A 24,412-nucleotide genomic window follows, 5' to 3' on the forward strand; every position below is an offset into this window, starting at 1 on the left:
GCCCACAGAGCTCCTTGGCTTCCCCGGCCGTGAGATGTATCGGCATCAGTCAAGGCAATATTTGGAAACAGTTTCTCTTATTCCGCTATGGGAAATGGCTCACACCATATCAGTTAGCGAAACTGAAGGTGGTCGTTCACAGAACACTTGTGTGGCAGAAGCCAGGCCAGGAGGAGACGGTCGATGGTATGAACCTCTTTCCTCTCCAGTGTCCGTGCTTTGAACTGGAGGTAGAGGTGACACGGCCTCTTTGTAATTTCATCCTGTCGTTCGGAGTCGCACCAGCATCCTTATCAGCAGGTTTTCTTTCAGACGACAGACGGCATATTGCTCTCAACGGCATTTCCTTTTTAAAACAGCTTTCTGTACTTTGATCAATGTGTAAAGGACAGATGAAGAGTCAGATGCAGTTTGATTCGATCTGACAAGCCTGGGATGTGAGAAAAAGGAAAGCATTTACATCATACATAGCTCTGGACATGTGAGTTAGGGGCCAGTGCAGTCTACCAACATTCTAGGTACAGCAGAGGTAATATTTGTGGAGGTAACCTCGAAACCAGATTAGAGATGTCCGAGCAGATGTCAGACTTAAACTGAACCAAAGATTAAGTTGCTTTGCACAGTGTATTAGTGACCGGCAGCTAGGAAGAAGAGTGTGTAAAATCCTCAGGTGAGTTTTGAGGAAGGGTGCCATCTAAAACTAACTGGGATTCACTTCCAGTTTACAGCCCTGGCTTGGTTTTGCAAGAGCCGTGAATCTGATCTCTGCAAGTTCTCCTCGCGTTCTGTATAAATAAGCCTTGAATATCCTTAGCTCGTACACCTCGAGGGCCCACCAAGGGCTCATTTACTCATCCTTCCCTCTACGAGTGTGTCTGCTCCTGCCATGGGTCAGGCGTCTGGTTTAGAAGGGGAGCGGGAGATGAAATGCCGCGGTGGGCATCCCGCAGAGACAGACAGCACAGTCTGAAATGGCTTCGGCACAGCAGAGATTTTGATCCGTCCCAAGAGGGGCAGCGGAGAGGCTGGCAGCAGCGCCCATAGGCACGAGGAGAACCAAGTAACCCGGAGCTCACGGCGTGCTGAGCGGGTTTTGTCACTCTGGTGTGGATGTGTGGGTGCGGGGGTACGAAGGAAGAGCTGCGAATAGCTCCTGGGGCCTGGCGGTGTGCGCGGGAGCCGTGCCCTTGGTCAGTGCTCCGAAACTGGCACGGGGCCGGGGGAATCCGCTGGAATCCATCCCCGCAGGAAGCTCCCGTCCGCATATAGCACTTCCTCCCCTGGCACCGGCCGCGCGCGGGGCCATGCTCCCATGCCACGAGCTGCAGTCCGCGGGGGCACGGTTGGCGGGGAATTGGGAGCGGTGGGCGAGGGGCCGTGCCCTCCCAGGAGACAGACCCCAGGAGGAACCTCGGGGCATCGCTGCGGCCATCCCCTGTCCCAACGCAGGATCAACTCTGCTGAAAACTTTCCGTATAGGAGCTTGCCTAGCGCTTTTTTTTTTTTAAATCCTCAGCGGTGGAGAGTCCTTACTCTCCCTAAATGACCTATTCCAAGATTTAACCATTCTCACACTTGGAAAATGTCCCTGAATGTCTATCCTAAACTGCCCTTTTTGCAATCTGAGCTGGCAACGTTTTGTTCTACTCTCCATGAGTAAGAGAAATATCTTCCCTTCCTGTTTGTGGTACCCTTTCATGTATTTGGAAACGGTTACCAGGTGTCCCCGCAGCCATCCCTTCCCGAGACTAAACACGCACGGTGCCTGTGGTCCTTCCACAAAGCCAGACCCCGGGCTGTTCCCCGTCAGGCCTCACCTTTCCCGAAACGCGCTCCCCCGTGGCACCGGTGCCCAGCAGAAGGTTAGCTACTGCGCCCTGCCTACGCTTGCACGTCCCAGTGGGATGTTTGCCCTTTCTTCGCGGCAGCCCGGCGTTCACTCTTTGATCCGCCGTTCCCGGTTCTTTATCTGTGAAAGGGCTGCCTAGGCGGCCGGTTCCCATCTTGTGTTTTCACGGGTGATTTCTCCTACCGAAGTACAGTCTTTGGCCCTTGCACCCTACGTTTTGCTCAGCCTTTTTCCATTTTGTCAGGAGCGTTTTGACGTTGAATCCTGGCCGTCAGACTTGCTCGCGGCTCCTCCCAGACAGGTCCAGTTTGCCAAAGGCCTAAGCGTAATTTTTATTCCCGGTTTTGGGTGGTAAATAAGCGTTCCTAAGCGCTCGCAGGACCGGGTGGGGTGGGAGAAGCCAGGGTGGGGGTTGTACAATGGGGGTGCTGGCGGGGGGCACCCCAGCGGCGTGGGGACCCCGAGTGGGCCGCAAACCCGTCTGCATCGCCTTTGTCCCCGGGGCGGGCAGCGACCTGCGGGGCCGTGTGGCCGCCACGCCGTGCCACGCCACGCCACGCCACGCCGGAGCATGTGCAGCTGCGGCAGGCACCTGGCAGGGAGCCGCAGCGCCGGGGATGTGAACCAGGCGGGGAGGAAGGCCCTTGACTCATCAGATAAATCCAGCCCCGCACGGGGAGCGGAGGAGGAGGCGGTGCGGCGGGCAGGGGAGGATGGCGGGGGACAGCGAGCAGCGGCTGGAGGAGCAGGGGCAGCCCGGCGGCGGGGAGCCCTTCCTCATCGGGGTCAGCGGCGGCACGGCCAGCGGCAAGGTGCGGGGTTTGCGGGGTCCCGGGGGAGCCTCCTCCCGCCGCTCCGCCACGTGCGCGGCGCCGGGGACCGGCCGGGCTCGGTCGCGGCCCCCGGGGAAGGACGAGCCGGGGGGGGGGGCTGGAAACGCGGCCGCCGGGGCCTCTCCCCACGGGAGCCCCGGGGACACGGGGTGGGGGGGGGAAGCCTGCGGCCACCCGGGGCTGTGCGGGGCGTGGGCGGGATGGAGACGCATCCCCCCGCGAAATCCGCCCTCCCGTGGGTGTAACGAGCCCCCCCCCCCCCCCCCCCGTTACCCTCTGGCTTGCGGGGCGCGTTGGGTGCGATGCAATTATTTAATTTCTTTTTTGTTGTCGCTGTTGCAACGGGGTTGCCCTTTCCTGGCCAACTTTGGGGGGGCAGGAGCGGCAATTCCGCAGCGAACGCTGACTCACAGCGGCGGACTGAGCTCCTCGCCGGGCCCGGGAGGGGACGGTCCCCGGCGGCGGGGCCCACCGCGGCTGGGCTCGGGCTGCTCGGAGGGGCTGCTACACCCGGGCTGCAGCTCCGGCTGCGTTTTCTTTTTTTTTTTCTTTATTTAACCTGAGATAGGTTGTTTTCTATTCTAATACGAAAAGAAAATTACTTTTTTCTTTTTTTTTTTTTAAGAGCAGTAGAACCAGCTCTGCAGCTAATCAGCCCTCCTGTGCGGGGTAGCACAGACTCCTACCTGCGTTTTTAAGAGGCGTTTCGGAGAGGACGAATAGATTTGGAAGTAGCAGTACCTGTGAAATATCGCTCGCTAAGGAAACTGAATGTGGGCCGTTGCAGGACGAAGGCAGAGGTTTCTGTCTCTGGCTTGATTCGTGTTTGGAGGGGAGGCCCTTTCTCCTGAAGGGGTGGCAGAACCCGACTGCTGTACCTCAGCCCGTGGTAACAGTGCTTTAAGAATGTGTCTCTAAGTACCCTATTGATTCTTGGACCGCTGTTGCTACTGCAAGGGGGAAAAATCCAGATACAGCAGGGGAGGGATGGTGAGAGAGGATGCAATCTCCTCCACTGGGAACCAAAGCTGGATTGTTCCTGCCGTACGTCTCCCGGTGACTCAAAGGCGTTGCGTTTGCCCGCTCTCCGATGCGTGGGTCTGCCTCTCTGTAGCTGTCCCAGTAACATTGTGTCTGGCGCTGCTGAACTGTTACGCCTCTGAACAGTGTGCCTCTGGCCCGCAAGCTAAAAGCAGTGATTACAGTACAATAAGCCACAGTTGTTGTCAACTTCAAAGTGAAAATGCTTAGTAGCAGCAGGCTGCCTTAGAAAAAAAAAAAATAGGGAAATGGTTCTTTCTAGCAAGGGAGATGTACTAACTGGCTTTTCCTGTCTCTCAGCTTTGATTTTCCTCCCCTCCAGTGATCACTGGCTGCTAAAAACCTCTGTGCAGTGCTGCCCACTGAAGGGAATCCAGGAGATCAGTACAAAGTTTGTGGGAAAAGGCTGCTAGCAGTACGCTGGCAAACAAAACTTGCTCAAGGGGAAGCAACAGGAAAAAAGGACCCAGGGCTTGTGTACATGACCTTCAAATTCACATTTGATGCAGCTGCAGGGCCGGGGGGCAGTGGGGCTGTCGTCCATCTGGATAGCGACAGTGCCCTGCGCCGGGCGATGCTGAGGAAAGCGGTGGTGGGGCTGGTGCGGTTTGCTCAGATGAGGGCTTGCCTGCAGCTAAAATCTGACCCAGGGGCTGCTGTGCCCGTGTACTGGCTCTAGGTGAAAACAAAATGCTCTGAGAGGGAAAGCAAAACAGGCACCTTTCTCACTGGGAAAGTGGCAAATCCATCCGACTCGCCTTCACACTGATTGAGGGTTGTTGTCATAACATGTCCCTTTGGCAGCACACCAGCCCAAAGATAACGGAGGGCATTTGCCTTCCAAGGGCCACCCACCTCCTCCCACTGCTGTTTTTGTTGAGTCTAAGATGGGGAGAAAGGTTCCAGGGTCCCCCCACCCCCCTCGGCGTACCAGCACAGTCAGACTGTGGAGGGAAGGGATCCTGTTTGTAGCTTGCTGCAACTTGTTGTGTCGTGTGGTGCCCCGGGGAAGCTGGCATCCAAAGCGGCCAGCGTTCCCCGAAGAGCTGGGAGAGCTTTTGGCTGGTATTTCTTAAAGGCAGATTGGTGAGAGCTGAAATTCAAAAGGCTGACTGCTGTTCCCTAATGAGCAAAAGAGGCTTGAGCAACTTTCGGTACTCAAATAAGAGATAGAAACCTGAGCACTCTCCTGGTTTTGGCTCTTAAAAGAAATCTGGACTGTGATGGGAGCAAAACTGGGGAGCCGCAGAGATGCTGGGCAGGCTGTGATGCTGTAGCCTCCACGAGGGCAGTGCCAGCTGCATGGTGGCTGCTTTGTGTCGGCTCAGCTGGGACAGGCTCTTCACAAAAGCTTGCTGGGAGGCAGCATTTCTCCCACAGCCCCCCAAAATCCAAGCACCGTGAAGCCCAGGCAAAGCTTGCTGCTGTCTCCTGATGTGGAGGAGATGACACGGCATTAAGACCCCCTCCTGTGCCAAAGCTGGAGAGGACTGCAACTGCCCGTTTTTCCTCAGAGGGATTCCCAAGGCTGGTTGTAGCATTTTCTTTCATCCTGTATGCTTTCAAGCGCCTCTGCTAAAGCTCTTGTTTCCTTCTTATACCCGTGGTCTTTGTGCTAACAGCTTCTTCCCTCCCTCCCGCAAGAGATTCCTGACTACCAAGGACTGCAGCATGCAAGGCAGGCAGCCAGGCTGCAGGCTGTAAGAAAGTTCAGCGAACTGACTGTAGGGATGAGCTGGAACGCGTCAGGATACCTCCTTAAGCTCTTCATGCGTCCTCACTTCAGCTTAGCTCCTGGAAACCTGCAGGTCTGCCAGCGGTGCTGGAGTGGCTCGCTCCCATCAGCAGTGGCAGCATCTGGTGCTGGGGTAGTTGCAGGGGTGGGGAGAACTCTTCGAACCCAGGCTGAAGCATTGATTGCTCGTCCCCACGTGCTGCAAAGTGAGGTATTGATTGCTGCCTTCCAATGGGAGGTTGTGAGGAAAGACAGATTTACGAAGGGCTGAACGCTTTCCTTGGCTGCCCGGCCCTCAAACCAGTGAGGGATGAGTATGGGTGCCACCGCGGTGCGGTTGCTGCACTGTTTGGATCTTTAGTTAGCATATAAAGTTGGAAGTGTCTGAACATGCAGCCTGAGAGTCTCCAGACTGCAGAGCACCAAAATTGCAGTGTGTGTTCAGCCAGGTGTATTCTTCACTGTTAATCCATTGGGCGCTTCTCCTTTAGACACCAAAAACGCCATCTGAGGCTGAGCTGGCTGCCTGGAGAGCGAGCTAGCCAGAAGGCTGGTATCGCCCAGCCAGGGTGGGACAGCCGGCGTGTTGGTCCCCAGGGAATGAGTGATCCAAGCTGCAGCGCATCTCTCCATGAGGCAGATCTCTCCCCACATGGGCTTCTTGCGTGACAGACCTCAGACCTCGACACTAGCAAGGGCTGAGGTCTGTCGCAGCAGCCTGGGGATCATTGCCACCGTGTCGCCACCTGGATGCCAGGCAAAGAAGCCCAGGGGAGACCTGGCAGGGAGTCACGGGAGGGGGACTAGCAGGGATTGCGGCAGTCCTGTGTCGGTTCAGCACCATTTCCCAGTGACGTTTTATGGCTGGCAGGAGCCCTGAATCACAAGGTCTGACTTGTTAAATGCTGGTGTCAGTGCGTGCGAGAGACTCGTCAGACTTTCTAGTAGGACATTATTCTGTGGCAGCCCCTGGTCAGACTGATACACAGGACGTTTTGATGGGTCAGCCCTTTCCTGTTACCGATGGAATATGTGTGAGTTCATTATGGAGCCTGCTTGCCATAGTCCTGTGGGCTCAGCCTGCTCCAGGCTGTGGAGTTTGCAGCAGGGCCTTGAGAAGGAAACGCTGCGTCTAAAACCAGTGGATAGGGAGGGATCGTGCTAGGGAGTTTGTTTTCTTCCGCATGCGTAGTCTGTGTTCAGATCCTCTGTGTCTGTGTGTGCCTGTTTATGCTCCAGCCCAGGACTGCTGATCACATGCGCAGCGTCCCAGGGTGAGTGAGCAGAAACCTGGCTATCCCAGTCCCGGACTGGTTGGCTTGTGGCTCACAAAGGGAAAGGCGGGAATGGTGAACCTGCCTGGGAAAGCTCCGGGTGGAGGCCCAGGCTTTTGGTACGAGAATAGCAAGTTTCCAGTCCCAGTGCTGCCACACGGATGTGCTCCATTAGGACTGGAAAGGATTGCCTGGGTCATGAACTAGCTCTCCGCAGTTGCAGGCAGATATTTAATGGATGCTCTGGGACCCTTCCGAATTTGGTATCTGTTCTGTGTGTCACCGTAGTCCACCAAGAACTTCCTAATACTCTATAATTAACATAACCTTACAAGAAGAGACCAAAATCCACAACTAGTGTGCTGCCGGAGATAAGCTGGAGAGAAGGGCAGCATTACCAAGGCTCCTGATTTCAGGGACCCGATTGAGTAGAAGTCTACTGTGATGCCTGGAAAGGGAACCACATTGCAGGGGACATCAGAGAAATACAGCAAGTAATCTCAGTGGTCCGTGCTGTGATCTTGGGGAAAATCCTGCCAGATCCCAAAATTGATGACTGTTTTATCCACAAGCATGTGATGAGGACACCCCAACCAGGCTGCTGTGGATGCAAAGACATCGACAGCCCCTGCCAAGCCTGTTCACATCCAGATCCTACAGGAAGGACAGGTTATAGCCGTGGTGTCCCCAAGGATAACCTCTGGGCTTCTTTCCCTGGTGGGAGGTGGGATGTGACTGCTGCAGTCTGTCCTTGCTCTTGGCTGTAGCATTTGTGTGGGCCAAGGGCATTGCTCTGTTGGGGAAGACTGTCCTTGCGGCGAGCAGCGTCTTGGCTCAGGGCGAGCAGCCCGCAGCGGTGGCAGGAGTCTGTGCCTCTCTTCCTTCCATGCTGGAGCCCAGCGTGTGCCTCTCCTGCTAGGTCTTGCTTCTGGCACAGCCCTTCTCCCTTCACCTGCTCCCGAGGGGACCGTCAGCTTCAGTATTTCTTCAGAGCTGGAATCACTTTATCTGGCGTAAGTCACTTTTGCTAGATGTCTAGTCTAGAGTCCTTGGAAGGATGAGATGTCCTCCCTGCTGCTGTATTGGGATCCTAGTGAGCAGCTCGGTATAGACATCCCTCTGTGGTGCCAGGCTCCCTGGGGATGAGTGGACTGCTCTGAGCAAGTGGCTTTTGGCGTATCCACATGCACAAGGCTTATGGATTCCTCCTAGTCCGGGACAGGTCTTACCGGCCAGGGGCAGAAGTAGCCATACTGCCCTGTCGGCCGCCGCAAACCTGAGGCTGAAAGCATCAGCTGTGTCCTGCCTGGTATCTTCATGTAGTGGTGGTTAACTGTAGCACTGTCCGTCAGCTTTCTCTCTTCATACCGATCCGAAGTAGCAATTCACTGGCTGATCAGAGCTACCCAAGAGGGACTGTGGGATAAGCTGCATAGTAATATTGGGGAATGAGTCAACTCTTGAAGAATATCTGAACAGCTGGCTATAGGCCATGAGTGACTATGAATTAAATATGTAATGTAATTAATATCTTTCAAATAAATGTCACCAGTAGGGCTCCAAACACCTGTTTGTTGAGTTTCTTCCCCTGTGCACCAGCTCTCTCCTTTTGGGAAAATATGCTGGAATTCTTCCTCAGATGCCCTCTGCGTCTTCCCTTCCCAGCAGAATAAAGCCGTACTTCTTCCTTAAACACTGGTTATTTGTGTGCTTGGTTCAGAGGAGGAATCCTGCAAGGGGAGCTGCAGCTGCTTCTGTGCAGGAATAACACCTCTCTGAGCTCCCTTCTTGCACTGCGGTGTGCAGATCCCTCCCTCAGCCGTCTGTGTGTGGTGTGGGTTGCTTTGCACATCTTTCCGAGGGAGCAGCTCAAGCGCAAAGCCTGGGGGAGTGCAGCTCAGTGGGTCACAGCCAGTTCGCTCGAGCCCAGAGCTGAGTTCCTCTCGCTGCAGTGTGTGGGAAGTCATGGACGATGGCAGAGAGGCCGGGGCGCTCTGCCTGAGTGCCTGAGAAGTCCTGCATCGGTTTCACGTGGCTAACATGGGAAAGGTCCGCTTGGCAACCATGGAGGCTCGGAGGCTGCTGTGTCCTGTCTATATTTAGTTTTAAACAAGTTCTGGAGGAGGGGAAGGCTTCTGCTTGAGAAAGCATCCTGTTGCCGGGAGTGCGCTGTGGCTGATTCACCATCAGCGTTCGCTTTGGGTCGTGGCAAGGTGTGCAGGGACAGTGTTCATCTGGGGAAGGGGCTGAGCGGAGGCAAGGAGCCCTGTCAAGCCTCCCATCTGCCTGCCTGCAGACGGGATGCGTCATGCAGGGCAAAGCTAGGGCTGGGGCTCAAATCTCAATTTCTGTAGTGGGATTCGTCTATAGCATCATGTCATTCTCCGTTTGCCTCTGCAGTCCTGGGCTTCTCAGGGGAAAAAACAACTGTCATCTTCCCCCTTGGGAGCAGTGGTTGCTGGTAGGAGCCAGGCAGTTAGGAATTGGCAAAGGAAGGAATCGGAGCCCAGGTTGTCACTTCGAGCGGGTGCTGAGTGCATGTGTCGGCACCACGTGTCCCTGGGGTTACCGTGCATCCAGGCCGGTTGCAGCCCAGCGTGGTACTCTGCTGTCGTGCTTGGGTCTTGGTCTTTTTGGGCATCTGCAGACTTCACCGGAGCCTAACCACTATCAATTCTGGTTGTTAGTGGATTTTTCACACTTCTGATGAACATCAGTCACACGTACATATGCAGTGGTGGTTTGGGAGAAGGGGCTTTAAGCAGGGGACATGCGTCATTCTTTTGGAGGGATGCTTCGTGAGGCTGGGAGTTTCTGTTCCCACTGTGTAGGGGAATTTATAACCTCTGTGTTTCTGGTTTTTCTTCCTCCTGGTGTTTATGGACCAAGGGGGAAAACTGCCTGACCAGCTGTAGGAGATGTTCAGACTGGCATCAGGGAGTGCCCCTCATGAACCGTTCTTGTTTCCATCACAAACGATTGTAAGGAAAGAGAAAACCTTCTTCACATAGACCTCGCCGAGATTTGCTGCTCCACTAAGGAGAGCTGAATGCAGCCTTGGGCTGGAGGAAGATGCCGCATCCCCTGCTGTCCCTATGTCCCGCTGCACTTACGCAAGTATGATGTGTGAGCAGTGCCCTGACCCACACCTTCTGCGGGACTGAAGTGACACGTGCGCCTCTTCTCAAAGCCCAAAGGTCACATCTCTGCCCACCCAGGCAACACAGAGTGCTGAACCTGAGCTTGGTCCTGTGAGCGGAATGTCCTTGTGATTATCTTTCTCAACCGCTTCTGATAGCTCTCCAAAGCCCACCAGAGAAAAGGGAAGGGTCTGAGGCACCTGCCTGGATGCTTTTGCAAGAGGCACTTGCCACCCCAGAGCACTGTCTGGTAAATGCAGCCAGGGTATGCTCTGATCCTTGTCCTGGGTCCCCGTGGGAGGGCGTGTTCCTGTCTCCAGCTGCTGAGGTCTACTTTCTCCTTGGGTTTTTCTCTCCATCGGGCTTCTCGAGTCATGGGATATGGAGCAGGAGGGTGATTTTCAGAGCTGATGGAGACTCTCCTCCACTTTCCAGGATCAGTAGACCAGAGATTAGTGTACATAAGGCAGAAGAAAGACTGGCAGGAACTGTGCAATGCCCTCAAATGATTTTATTGTCCATCCACATGCTGAGGTCCAAGGGGAGAGCGTGAGTGCAACTGGTGCGTTGCTTTCACTGATCCAAAGGAGCCCTGCTCCCTCCCCCAGACTGGGGAAAGCAGCGTCTGGTGCAGATCCATATGGAGCCTGCTGGTCTACAGGCTGGGCATCTGTCTGGGTGGCTGCGCTGGAAGGTGGTTTATGCTGAATTGCAAAGGGCCTGGGAAGTTTGGTGTCCTTGGCAGCTGTGGCCAAGGCTGAACCCTGCTGCGCTGTGTCTCCTCGCTGCACGGGCAGCACGGGAAGGCAGCAGTGTCCGGGGGAGAGAGCAGGGAGGAGAAGTGGAGGAGAGGCACTGTGCACGCCCTGTTTTTGTGAAACCTGTGGGATACAGCTGGATAAGCAACAGGGCTGACGAAGGATGTGGGGAGAGGGAAAACAGAGGAAACGGAGAATGGGCTCCAGCTCTGTGCCTGCGCGTGCCGAAGGGCGAGCAACTGGCACTGACTTGCTTTGTTCTTGGTGGTAGCAGCTTGCTGCAGGGCAGGGCTGCCGACGTGGCTCGGAAAGCACGACTTGCCAGCTGTGAGACGCAGCAGAAGAAGGTGGGATGCTCGGGGAGACCCCATCCCCGACCCAAACCCTAAACTTGTGCGCAGGGCCGCAAGGACTGCTGTCGGGCAGCCGGAGCCGGTTCGCTCTGCAGCAGTGCTGTGTGCAGAGGCTCTCCAGCCGGGCTGGGGCTGACTCACAGCACAGCGGTCACAGCCAAGTCAGGTCAGCCTGGCCTGGAGGGGAAGAGATGGTCTCTGGGGACGGGAATGCCGTCAAATCCTCCAGCTTCTCCGGCAAACAGCCTTGCCCTCTGCCTGCTGGGGTGACCTCCTCTGCCAGGCATGCGTTCCCCTCCCTGTTCCCTCTCACCACCGCTGTCTTCAGCTCTGCATCTGGAGGTTGCCAGCCAGGTACCGAGCAGATGGGCGAGCCAGTGGGGAGATGGGAGCATGGAAAGAGCCACGGGCAGCCTGCGGGGAGCAGGCTGGGGCAAGCAAACCTCTCTTTGCAAAGCTCAGCTGGGCATCCGCAGCAAGCGTGATTCGCAGGAGGAGAAGCAGCTCAGTTTGGCACCAGGAGCACCCCCTTCTCCCCCAGCAGTGGATGCCACGGGGCAGGGCAGACACGCAGGGCTCCCGCAGGCAGCAGAGCTCACCCCCTCCAGCCCGACCTTGGCTCTCGCTGGCTGGGGCAGGCGTGCCGGCTGCCGGTTAGTGATGCAGTTAACACCGCTGTGTTGCCGCAGCGGCCAAGGACTCGTATGACTAAGGAGAAGCGACTGCAGCAGGCTTTGGGATCTGTCCCCCGAGCTGTGCTCTGAGTTGTGTCGCGATGGCGGGCTCCGGTGCCTGCTGCGGTACCAGCAGAGAGTTGATGCCGGCAGCGCATGAGGTGCCGGTCCCTGTGCCAGCAGCACCCGTGGGGATCTTGCACCAGCAGTCGGAGCCACGTGGCTCTTCAGCCGCTGGCTCCACAGTGCCCTTGGCCTCGCTGTGCGAAGAGGCACCAGGATACGCTCGCGGCTGCTCCTGGCAGCTGTGGCAGAGATCCCTAATAAAGTCCCAGGGCTCTCTTCCTGGTGTCTTTTCATCCTGGTGTTTGTTTAGGGTGTGAGAACAGCCTGGTTCTCCCTCTGTGAGGACTCTCTCCCTCCCTGCCCATCCTGTGGTGGGGTTTCTGGGCTGGACCAGGGCTGGGGGAACCAAGGCACTGAGGCTGCCTCTCAAGGAGGAGACTCAGCCCTGGAGCCACGCACAGCTCTGCTCCCTGGGGAGCTGCTGGGCAGGCTGGAGCTGGCCGCCGGGTCCCTGGGGGTGTGGCTGAACCCAGGCGGCTGCCAGCTGGTTTCCTGCTGCCATTTGTGCCCAGACATTTGCAGGCAGACCATAGGGATGGAGGAGAGGGAGGCAGGGAGCAGGCTTGGTGCTGCTTTCACACTGAAGGGCCCCACGGTGATGCCTCTAGAGCACTTTTTCCTCAGTGGCTTTGGGCTGTGCCTTTGACGGGATCACGAACTCTGGGCTAGAGGTCCAGCAAGCAGTGCCCCATGCACCCAGGAATGGCTGTTCCTTGGGGACATCCTCTCTGCGTGGCTCAGATACCACTTGCTGCTGACTTGCCTTCTTTGCTCTTCCTTCCCCAGTCCTCAGTATGCTCCAAGATCGTCCAGCTGCTGGGCCAGAACGAGGTGGACTACCGCCAGAAGCAGGTGGTGATCGTGAGCCAAGACAGCTTCTACCGGGTCCTCACCTCAGAGCAGAAATCCAAAGCGCTCAAAGGGCAGTTCAATTTTGACCACCCAGGTGAATGGAGAACAGCACTGGGGCTCTGCCGCGTGGTGGGGGGGTGACTGCTGGAGTGGGTCCTCCTGCTCCACCAGCAAAGAGCCTTGCATGGACACTGGGACTCTCTCTCTGCATGGGGTAGGACTGGGTGGCTTAGTTAAGCTCTTGTGGAGCCGGGTGCATCCCTGGTAGGGTGGCTGGGGGCCACCTGTGTCCCCTGCGGTACAACCTCTGTCTCTCTTGGGAAAGAAACTGCCTCTGGAGTGGAGTGTTTGGGATGAGAAAGGGCAGGCTGTGAACCTTCAGATGGCTTGAGATGCTCCTCCTCTCCCTGCAAAAACATCCTCCAGTTTGAAAACCTTTCTGGTGCAGCTGCGTTGGGACCAGGGAGATCTGGCCTGGCACGGCTCCCTGGAGCCAGCAGCTCTGTGTCCCTCCTTCAAGGAGGGAATCGTCTTGTGCAGCTGCTCCACAAACCCCTTCACCGAGGGGGCCATGCCCTCTTGCTACAACAGGGGCTCTTTGGACCATCTCTGGGCTTGGTGGGGAAGTTCCAAAGCCGCTATCCCTTCATCCCCACAAGGACAATGGCCGGAGGCAGCGAGCACCGAGCAAACAGAGCCCTGTCTGTCCGGTGACTCGAGGCTGAAACACTGCTCCAGTCTCTCCGAGGGCTGGAGCCCTGGAGGAGATGGCGTCCCGAGCCCAGGCTGTCAGTGCCGCTGTACAAGGGCGGTATTGATCTCTGCGCACCAGATCCCAGGCTGGTGCAAAGCCATGAAGTGCCAGGGGCTCTGGGAGAGCTGGGCATTGCTATGCCCATGGGGACTTGCCGGGCTTTCCTCCGGAATCTTTGTGTCTGTCTGTCCCCAGTGCGGTGTGCCAGTGGCTCTAGCCAGGCTAAGCTCAACTTCTGGTGGGTGGGAGAGCTTGCAAAACTGCCTCGGGTAACGTTTCCTCTCTCCTCAGATGCCTTTGACAACGAGCTGATCGTGAAAACGCTCAAAGAGATCACAGAAGGGAAGACAGTCCAGATTCCCGTCTATGACTTTGTCTCCCACTCCAGGTCTAACAGCCGCTCCTGCCTTGCTGTGCCTCTGCTAACGCCCTGCGGTGCAGCACACAGCCTTGCCAGCCCGAACCGCCCGCCCCTCCACTTGCACCCGCTCTTAGGCACCCCATGTGCCAACCAAAAGTTTCAATGCGAACTGCTCCAAACCGTTTGGTTAGAGGATCCAGGGCAGACACAGGCACGGTCTGAGAGTCTGGAAAGCTGTGCAGCCATGCAGTTGCATGCAGCAACATGCAGGGATCAGTGGAGGGGGGAGGGTTATGGCCCCCCCTTTTCTTCCCCCCATCCACACTTCCTCTCCTCATAAACTCTGTGTTTGCAGCTTTAGTGAGTATTCCAGCCTCAAACAGTTACGGCACTGTCTTGAAAGGAGAGGACAGTTCTTGCTCCTGTAGCTCTTCCCTTGCATGTGTTCAGCTTCTTTTGGCATGCCTGTGTTGTCATGGATGGTGTGGCCCTGCTCCATGTCCTGCAAAAGCGCTGTGGTGTCAGGAGAGCGCTGCCGGGTTCCCGGGGAGCAGAGTTGGCCCTCGCAGGTTCCTGTGGGTCAAGTCCCGTACACTTTCTGGGCCTTAGTGCCTTGGCACGTAACGCTTGCAAGCAGCAGCTGGCCGAGGTGGGGGGAGAAGGGCTAGTCTGCTTCCTGCTCTGCCGTTTGTCCTTCTAGGAAGCGTACGTATGCCTTGGATTCCCTTCACCGTGGCGGGGTACGTCTGCCCCCTCCTCGGTCGATCCCCTGGTGCAGCAGTGATGTCCCAGGGTTGGAGCACCGCTGTTTCCCCTCACCTCTCTTGGCTTGTTTCCCCCCCCCCAGCATATTTTGACTCTCCTTCCCTCTGCTAGGAAAGAGGAGACTGTGACCGTCTACCCTGCCGACGTGGTGCTCTTCGAGGGCATCCTGGCCTTCTACAGCCAGGAGGTGCGGGATCTCTTCCGCATGAAGCTCTTTGTGGACACAGACGCAGACACCCGGCTGTCCCGCAGAGGTGAGGCCCGAACATGCCTTGTGCAGCAGGGACAGAAATGTCACTAAGCTGATCTGGGCAGCTGGTTGCAGAGGCAGGTGACAGTGACCGGAGTAGAACTGGAATTGGCACAAAGCTGTGCTGCTGCTAGTAAAGAGCCAGGCAGATTTTCCTCCCCAGAATGTCACGTAGGGCAGCTTATGGCAGCGGAGAGCACCTTGCTCCGTGTCTCTTGGGATTCAGTGGGGGTTTTTACTGCCTTGTCTGGGATTCCTCCTTTGGTGCACACAGCAGTGTGACTACTGAGCGTGCTGTGTCCTCACATGGCCTCGTGGCACCAGCCCTGTGCCGTCAGCTGCCATTTGGCAGCTACTGCTGGTCAGCAGATACCAGCAAGGAAGGGTACAGTGGGCACAGCGAAGCGGCTCGGCAGCTCGCTCTGAAGGCAGTGCCTGATGGATCTGCTCAGGACCTGGGTATGGGTGTGCTCCGAGGGTGGCATTTGGGTGCGAGGGTGTCCGTTGTGGATGATGCAGATAGGGAGCCTGGTTGGACATCTTGGTCTCTGCAAGCACAGCCAGCGCAGCATGGAGCTGCTTTGTGGGACTTGGCACTGGGGTGATAGCTCTGGGGGCAAAGAGCCCTAGAAACTAGAATATCCCTTTCTAGGACTCCCCATGTCCAGCTGGCTTGGCTGTGGGTTGCCAGCTGGCATAGGAGGGACTCCGGCTCTGCATGGTTTGAGAGGCAGTTCATTTCAAAGCAGCCTTTAGGGTGGCATCAGTGATGTAGCAGCTGAGTCTCCTGGATGACTAAGAAAGCATTTGGGGACTTTTGGGACAGAATTCAGTTCTGTCTGAACTGTCCCTCCCCCTGCCCTGGGCTCCAACAGCCTCCACAGAGTGTCTGGGGATGACGAAGGTGACTTGGAGGAGAGGTCCTGTCCAGACCTCTGTGCTGTGAGGAGAGAACCGTGTCTCAGCGCGTCAGCCTGGTACTGCTTCTGTGCATGGGGACCGTTCCACTCTGCGATGGACTTGCTCTCGCCTGCCCTCCTGCTGTCAGACAGATGCACAGCCTCCTCCACTGCTGCGATGTCATCAGTGCTGATTAAAAGCTCCTTTTTACGCATCCTTCTTGACCCTGCCCACTGTTCTGGCATGACTCATCCAGGGAGGTGACAGCACAGTCATTGCAGGGAGACGTATTAGCAGGTCACAGAGACACATTGGCAAGAGCCTGCAATGTGAGCCTTATTCCTTAAACAGACTGTGCTGTGCGGGAGCTGGGTTCACACCCAGCAGAGGGGTAGCACACGTTTTGGCAGGACCCTGTACCGGCTCTCTGAAGGCAAGGCGTTGCCTTGTGCATTTGCAGCAACACACGACCGGGCATGCATCCCAGTCGTATTCTGGAGCATGTGGTTCAGTCGCTGTGGACTTGGTACAGAGCTGTGAGCTCAGGGCTTGAGAACTGACTGAGATCCCATTGACTGAGCACCAAGACCATCCAGCTGCTGACCACAATACAGAGCTAAACGCTGTTGTGCTGATGAGGTCCTGAGCCAGATGGGCCCAGGGCATTCTTGGGCTATTTCTCCCACCCGCCATCAATCACTAAAGCCTTGCAAAGGGGCAGCTGGGCTGGTTGAGGTGCTGGTGTCTCCTGGTTAGAGCAACTGCTGGTAGGGAACGGACCATTTGGCAGTCTCCTGGCCTGCTGTCAGCAGTTGGTAGGACCACTGCAGCAGCAAGTCTGTTTAGTGTATGTCTCCCTGGCATTTCTGGGAAAGGAGAGCCTGTGTGTGAGGTGCTGAAGGTATAATCATACCCCTGGAACGTAGCTGGAGGCAGCTCGTAGCAAAAGTCAGGATCTTGCATTGCGACATGGCCCCTGAGTCATCTTGCTCTCCCAGAAGTCCTGAAGAGTTGCAGCAATGGGCTTTTTAGCTGGGCAGCATCTGGAGATGAGATTCCTGGAAATGTAGCTGACAGCTCAATTAATCAATAGTGCTGGGGTTCAGTACATGGTATTCACACTGTCCCCATCTCAGCACCTCTCCCAAGAACAGCACTGCAGCCAGAGCGCAGGGGAGAAGATCTGTCGGGTGCCTCAAACAGCCTGATCTGTGCAAAGCTGATTGTGGCTGAGGTCCCTCGCTGCCCTGTCCTCAGCCAGCTTCTGTAAAACAAAGACCAAGTCAGGTATCACGCGCATGATTTGGGCCTGACTTGAGTGATGCCTGCCTGCTGCCTCTGGATGGGTGCCAGTCTGTCCTTGGGACATTTGCCTGCCCTGCAAGTAGAGGGTGATATCTCCAGATAGGGTGCGTGGTCTTAGTCTGGGTTGCTGGGACCCACTGCTTTGGGGCCAGGTACAAGACAGTGGGTGCTTGACTCAAGTTTGGGAGCGGGGGGGCAATTGCCCTGCTGCGGTCTGCCCTGGGAGTGGGCAGGAGAGTTTTGCCCTCTTAGGACCAGCCCAAGCAGCCTGGGTGCCTGCCCTGTGCAGCTCGCAGGCCTCCCGCACCCCATCCCAGGCCGGGTGTGCTGCAAATACACCCTCGCTGTGCTGCTTCCCCGCACCAGAGCAGCCAACAAACAGGGTGTGGGACATGGGAAAGAAAAGTCTCTGTGTTTTATTTTCCTTGCCTGTTTTTCTGTATTGTTTGAGCTGGGGCTTGCTCCCGCTCTGTGGAGAAGGCAGGGAGCTGGCTAGAGCAGCCTGAGCTGGGCCGAGCCGTTTCTGGAGGAGGCAGGGAGCTGGCACGTATCCTGCTGCCAGCTCTTTCTTCCCCCCATCACCTCCCCTGCACAGGGCACACTGCGAAGCTGCTGGCCGAGGGCAGATAGAGCCCTGGGGACCGTGCCAAACCAGCACCGTCCTGGCCCTGCAAGCACACGGGCAGCGGTGCCGAGCAGGTCACGCAGGCTGGCAGTGCCGTGGCCTGGCCCTGCTTGGCACGTGGAGAGGGCTCACTCCAAACCCAGCGCCAGGTGCTGGCATGCTGGGGAGAAGCCAGCCAGCCCCCTGGGGAGAGCCGAGAGCTATCTGCTCGGCCACAGGGCTGTTTAGGCTCTTACCCATGGATTGAATTACTGCTGAACGGGGGCACTTGTCCACAGTGAAGTAGCTTCAGACCGGAGATGGCAATGGCCCAAATACCTCGTGCAAACAGGGTGTAAGGCCTGAACAGCAGAACGAGCAGGAGGCCGGCTTGCTCTTCTGCCTTCTGGCTTCCTCCTGAGCTGATCTCCTCCAGGCACCCCCTCAGCTTCTGGCTGTGGGAGCCTGCTTCACCTTCCCATCCCGCTCAGCTCGCCAGCACAGCACAAGGAGCCTGGCAGAGCTGAGTAGGTGGGTGAGTTTTACTCCCGTCACCTCTGCAGACCCGAGTTAAACTGTGCCTTCATGTGTGTATGGCTGAACCTCGCCGCTTTTCTATTCTTTGGGCACCTCTGCGCTGGGATGACTGGGAGAATGCCCCATCCTTATGCCAAGGGCAGGGCAGAGTGGCAGGAGGGATGCAAGGGCTGATGCTGGGAACAGTCAGGGCTAGGGTGGCACTGGTTACAGCTGGAATGTGTGTGCAGAGCTGAGAAGGGAGGGAGGCTAAGATAAGCCCTCGGTCAGGTCAGCTAGCCCTTGGCTCCCAGGAAGGCTTGAAAGTGGATTAAAAGCATGTAGCTGGGCTGGGGTGTGCTCGGACACGTGGGCAGCAGCTTCCAGGGACAAAGACTTGGGCAAAATACCTGGATAGCTGGCCAAAGGCTGTGCTGAAGGGAAGGGAGACGGAGCGATTCATGTCTCGGCTCCTGACCGTGCCTTACATCTTCCCCACAGTGCTACGAGACATCAGCGAGCGAGGCAGGGACCTCGAGCAGATCTTATCTCAGTACATCACCTTCGTCAAGCCTGCCTTCGAGGAGTTCTGTTTGCCAGTAAGTAAGGAGAGCGACACCCATGGGAGTCCACCAAAGATGCTTCATACCCTGCCTGGCTTCTCAGCCAGGAGCGTTTTGTGCCTCAGAGCTCAGGTCAGCCTGCCTTGCCTTGCTCCCACCCTGCAGGCACTGGCAAAAAATGGGGGTGCCAGTGCTGGCCGGGCAGGGCAAGATGGAGACTATTTATACAGCCACTGCGTTCCTGGTGAGATCACCCTCCCCTGTGGGAAGGCCAAGGTGGCAAGAGAAACCCCTCCCTGAACAGGACCTGACAAACCAACGCCAGGCAGCTCATCAGATGCCAGCCCAGGAGGGAAGGTCCTTGGCTGCATCTGGCCGGGGAAGGGGAGATCCCTGCCCCCAGGCAGCGTCCGCTGCGTCTGCCTCCTGTTCTGGGTTGTCCTGCCTGCCCTTTTCACCCTACAGTGCTGCTGGCTTCTTGCTGGCTGGATGCTTGGGAGAGCAGCAGAGCGTCTTCCTTCGCTCCATGCTGCGGGATGTGGCCTTGCAGGTTGCGTTTCGTGGCTGGTGAGAGGCCATGGTGTAGAGCAGACCGACCTCGCTCGGGGCCAGGGTTGCAAGGTCTGCCTGGAGAAAGAAAGCTACTTTAGGAGCTGATAACCGCGGCAAGGGGTCCCCTAGCAGACGGGGACTTTGCGTGTGGGAGACCAGTGCAGTCCTGCAGAACGTGCAGGTGAAATACCACGTTTGCAGGACTAGCCATTGCACACCTCTTCTGGCTCTCGTGGAGACGAGCCTGTGCCTTGGTTCTCAAGGCTTTTCAAGCAGATGTGGTAGTTGTGTGAGGAATTTCTTCTTATTCTGGAGAAACTGAGCTTGCAGAGTCCTGCAACCTGGGAACTGCTGGCTAGCACCACAGGTGGGAGTTGAACCTGTGCCTCTGGCCTCAGGAACATCTCTGGGCCTGTCTGTATGGTTTCTGTGCTACAAGATTTTTCTGTACTACAAGATCTTTCCCTGGCTCCTGAGCAGCACCCTTTTCTCTGTCTCACTCGGTTGTGGCTCTGGGGACCAAGGTCCAATTCCAGTGTAACCCCAGAAAGACTATTCCTCAGAGGCAGGTCCAGCTTGGTGCCTCCCCTCCTTGCAATTCCCCAGCAAGGTAAACCCACAGCATTGCAAAGCAGTGGATGCTGCCTCAGTCTCTTCTGTTGAAGAGTCTTTAGGAGGCCGAAATGTGAAACAATGAGTGGAGAAAACCGCTTTGTCCCTACCCACCAGCTTTGCAGCGGTCTGCTCCCACTTCCAACATGGTGGTGGGCTCAGCTGCAGAGCAATTGCATGCGGATGTGGAGCAGGATCAGCACCCACTGTTGCTGTTACTCGACTCCCAAACCAGCTCTGGGCCAGGTGCTCCAGCACTGAAACGGTCCAGCATGTCCTGGTGATTTTTGCTATGGCTGGAAGCGCCTGGAGGCGTCAGATGACAGCCATCTCCCAGCAGACTGGCTTGATTACTGGTGGCAGAGCTTGGCTGTCAGGAAGCTGATCAGCTGCAGGAGCGGACACAAACAGGAGGAAACAGACTGGCACCTGCAGGTGGAAATAGGTCAGGACTGGTGTCTTGAATCAGACCTTTTCTGCAAGAGATGCTCGTGGTAGAAAATTCTCCCTACATCCCGAGCAGATCACATGGCTGTGCCCTGCATGTCTGCACAGCCCAGGCATGTCAGCTCTTGCTCTTGTACCAAGTCTGGCTGGAATCAGCAGGGAGGTTGTTCCCAAAATCATCAGCTGCTGGAGTCTCATGATTGTGAGGCTTTTTAATATCAGGTTTTGTTAGGGTGCCTCTTACTGGAATCTATATGAGCTCATGAAAACGGAGTCAAGGTGCAAAGCATGGCCCTCAAAACACAGAGCAGAAGACATAAGAGCATCCAAAATGTATTATCAGCAGTGACCTGCCTGCCAGCGGGTTTGGTTTGGCAAGGGGCGGGACGGACCTGCTCCGGTAAGTAGGGACAATGCCCCAGCCTGGTGGCTCTCCACTTTCCCTGTAACGCAGTGCTCTCTCTCCTCCCAGACCAAGAAGTATGCTGACGTGATCATTCCCAGAGGAGCAGACAATGAAGGTGAGTGTACTCAGACCCTGCTGTTACATCCTGGCAGCCAGCTTTGGGCTGTTGCGGCGGGGTTAGGCAGAGGGTAGCATAGCAGGACCTGCCACAGAGGTGGCTCAGGCCACCGCCACCTAGGAGAGTGCTGTTTGTGCTTCTCTGATCCAGCCTAGGAGCCCATCTGTGTGCAGTGCCTCCGGGCAATCTGGATCATCCCACACAAAGGGAAATGTGCTTCTCCAAGGCCAGATGTGCAGCTGGGACAGCCAGGTCTCCACTTGGCTGGAATCAGCCTGACCATACCAGATTAAGTGCCGGGCTCAGCCGGGGCAGACGGATGAAGCCCCAACAGGGCAGCTTCTCCCCACAGGGATGCCGCTCCCCACCATGTGCTAGAAGGGGATGGGAGCAGTGGAGGCAGCAGCGCCATCGTCTCCGGCTTGGCTCTAGTTTATTTGTAGTGATCCTAACACAATCTCTCCCCCATGTCTTTCCCTCCCTTTTGCTCACAGTGGCCATAAACCTGATAGTGCAGCACATCCAGGACATTCTTAACGGAGGACTCAGCAAACGCCAGAGCAACGGCTACCTGAACGGCTACACTCCTCCCCGCCAGCGGCAGCCCTCAGAGTCCAGCAGCCGGCCTCACTGACCCTGGGCGGCAGGCGTGAGGCTGGGGGCGGAGGGCGCTCGGGCACGGCCACTGCCCCTCTGTACATACTGTCCGTTCATTCCCCCTTTATCTATTTAAGAAACCAGACGGAGATGAATGCCTTTAATTTTGTATGTTGGAAATGCCAAATGAGAAGCAGCCGGCTGCTTGGGAGCCTGGACCGCCCACAGCTCCTGGCCTTGCTCAGTAACTCCTCCAGCATGGAACCGGCTATAAATCTCTATAAATATAGAATTGCTTTATTTTTGTGTAAATGCAGAATAACGTACAATTACTTGCCATAAGGTATTTGCCAGGCTCAGTGTTGCTGGGAGGGTCTGGGTAAGATGCTGGTGTTGGAATCCTCACCTCAAAGGCGGTAAGGAAGGAAGAGCGTTCGACAGCTGCTTTGGTATCACAGTGGTCTCCATTCCGGGGAACGGACGGGCTGTGGTGGAGGTGGCAGCTTGAGTGCGGCATGGATTTTGCAGCTGGGCTGGGGTTGCCTCCCCCTGCCATTGCTGTTCAGGTCGGAGCAGCCCGGTTCTGCCCGGCAGCCACTGCACAATGCCATGGGGAGCTGGGAGACTGATGTGCAAGACCTCCCGTGCCTGTCTGTGCACCTCCAGGTCTCAATCCCTCCACAGCTTCCCTTTCTGTCTGACACCCCTTCCCACCACAGGTGCAGGGCTGCTGTCATGCCCTCTGCCAAGGACCTGGTAGATGATGCTGGGCATGTCATGGTACAAACATGGCAGCTTGTGTCTTTAGCAGGCTCACTGCCTGGGTTGGGCGGGGACGACGCGTGGGCACCTTCAGCCCCTCGGGAGCTCAGTGGCCATGTGTGTGGTGGGACTCCTGGCCGAGCTCTGGGCTCAAGCCTAGGCCTGGAGGCTGGCTTGCAGAAGGTCAGAGGTGTGTCTGTCCTTCCTCACTTGGGATGGTTTTGCTCTTGGATGGGGGATTGTGGGTCTGAAAAATATGGTTAAGGGAGAACCAGCCTCTTCTGAAGATCTGGGGGATGCCTGGAGAGCAAGGTGGGGCAGGTGGGCTGGGGCAGGGGCTTGGTGGGAGCCGGGAAAGGGCATATGGTGGCGTGGTAGTCGGGGAAGATCCTTGGGCTCATGCTGCTGGGACTGCCTTGCCCCACTGAAAACAAAGTTTCATAGGCACCCTGTGAAGCCTGGAGCAGGGACCCTTAGCCTTGCTCCCCCTGACGATTTTCAGTCTTTCCAGAGCAGGGGTGTTGCTCTGCGTGGTTAGAAGCATAATACGTTAGACACTCAAAACTCCATCGCTCTCCAGCCCTGCGTGAGCTGAGACAAGCTTTGTTTTTTAAGGAAGAGAAGAAGAAAGGAAACACCTTCCCCAGTGACCGCTGCTGGGGCAGACTCGTTCCCTCTTGATCTGTGATGGGGCACATGGCAGCCCTTTATCCCCCTCCCCATCTGCAGACACTCCCCAAGGCCCGTCGCCTTTGCTGTAGTCAAGGGCTCGCACTGGCTAATTCTAGGTACAGGCACAGGCAAGAGGGACTGAAGCCCTGCAGAACTGGTGAGGCTTCTCACGGCTTAAGCAGCCAAGGTGGCTCTCAAGATGAAATACTGGCCTCCTCTCTCCTGTAAAGAAAGAGAGAACCAATGGATGCTGGTGTTTCTTGTCTCCCATTTGTTGCTGCATGTTTCTGGCTATGGCCCTACCTGTACCTGGGGTCTCTCCACATTTCTCCAGAGGCTAAATGCAACCCAAGCCACGGAGAGCAGCCACAGGGTTTGGAAGGCCCTGCAAAGCTGCCAGGTCGTGTCCACCTGGGCAAGGCAGTCCCAAAGCTGGCCCAGAGGGTAGGGCAGGTCAGAGGCCGTGCTCTTGGTGACAACGGGCGGTTCATTCAGGTCTTTGGGAACAATGTCCATCCTGAACCTGACCCATCTCTGGGGGCTGCGAAGGCCAATGATGCTGTTCCAGTTGGGGGCCATGCTCTCGGTGACCATGGGTGGTTCCTTCAGGTCTTTGGGAACCATGTGCAAACTGGCCGGTGGCTCCTTCAGGTGTTCAGGAAGGTCTTTTATCCTGACTATGATGCAGCAAAGGCCAAGGTGACTGGGGAAGACAGACGCCAAGCAGAGAGCTACCTTGAGGGAGAGAACCAGGCTGAGCCTCATCGCAGTCTCTCTGGAGGCTATGGGTCTCAGCACGCGCAGGCCACTGTACCCCAGGTTCAGCCGGGCAAGGGGTTGGTGCCTGCCTGACCCATTCTCGAGTCCTTGTTCCTCTCCCCGGGGACTTCCAGCCCGGCTGCCCCTGAAGTTCCCCCTCACCCAACCCTTCGGCTCCTCAAGGCGGCGGCCGGAGAGCGCTGGGCACGGCGGGGCGGGGCGGGGCGGGCGGCGGCGGCCTGAGGGAGCGCGCGCCGGAGGGAGCGCCCCGCGGGCTGGCGTTGGCGCTCACGGCTGCTGCGCGCGGTGGCAGGCCGGGGCGCGGTCGCTCTTCAGGGGGGTGCGCGGGCGGCCGCGGCCTGAGGGAGTCGCGACATGTCGGGACAGGGGTGGGTGCGCGTCCTCAGGTGGACCCCGTGCTGCGGGAGGGGAGGGCCAGCGGCGAGGCCGGGCTTGGGGGCCTACGGGAGGTGTGCGAGAGCTCAGCCCAGCACCGCGGGGAGCGTGGGGCTCCCCTCAGCAGCTGTCTCGGCCGCAGGCGAGCGTGGAGGGATCCGTGCCAGAGGTGGTGATGCCGAGTGGGCGCGCGACGGGTCCTAGACCTGGGAAGCTTTTACAGCGTTCTGGACCACAGCCCTCAGGCACGTTTCCATGAAAGAGTAGTGCAGCCTTCCCTCAAGCGAACCAGAGTAACGGCTGCCCCATGCTGGGTGCAGTTCCTTTCCTCCAAATCTGCGTTTTGCTTTGCGGCTACAGCACAGAGGTGCCTCGGGCCTTGGGGGGCCTCTCATCTCCCGGGTGCGGGGACAGGATCGCTCTGGTGAAGACCTTGCC

The 24,412-nt window shown here is 57.0% G+C and overlaps 1 protein-coding gene across 1 annotated transcript; it reads left to right on the forward strand.

The window, feature by feature from the left end:
- Window positions 1–2,406: 2,406 nt before the first annotated feature.
- Window positions 2,407–21,685, forward strand: UCK2 (uridine-cytidine kinase 2). Its single transcript, XM_075422483.1, has 7 exons — window positions 2,407–2,661; window positions 12,570–12,729; window positions 13,681–13,777; window positions 14,627–14,769; window positions 18,592–18,689; window positions 20,737–20,785; window positions 21,283–21,685. The coding sequence occupies exons 1-7, from the start codon at window positions 2,563–2,565 to the stop codon at window positions 21,420–21,422; spliced, it is 786 nt and encodes a 261-aa protein (XP_075278598.1). The 5' UTR covers window positions 2,407–2,562; the 3' UTR covers window positions 21,423–21,685.
- The last annotated feature ends 2,727 nt before the right edge of the window (window positions 21,686–24,412 follow it).

This window comes from Opisthocomus hoazin, chromosome 6, assembly GCF_030867145.1.
Source record: "Opisthocomus hoazin isolate bOpiHoa1 chromosome 6, bOpiHoa1.hap1, whole genome shotgun sequence".
Classification (NCBI taxonomy): Eukaryota; Metazoa; Chordata; class Aves; order Opisthocomiformes; family Opisthocomidae; genus Opisthocomus; species Opisthocomus hoazin.

Excerpts from the sequence above, each read along its gene's own strand:
- UCK2 (XM_075422483.1), top strand. The coding sequence starts at position 2,563 with ATGGCGGGGGACAGCGAGCAGCGGCTGGAGGAGCAGGGGCAGCCCGGC. Across the intron at positions 2,662-12,569 it reads GCGGCACGGCCAGCGGCAAG|TCCTCAGTATGCTCCAAGAT; the intron begins GTGCGGGGTTTG and ends TTCCTTCCCCAG. Across the intron at positions 20,786-21,282 it reads CAGAGGAGCAGACAATGAAG|TGGCCATAAACCTGATAGTG; the intron begins GTGAGTGTACTC and ends TTTTGCTCACAG.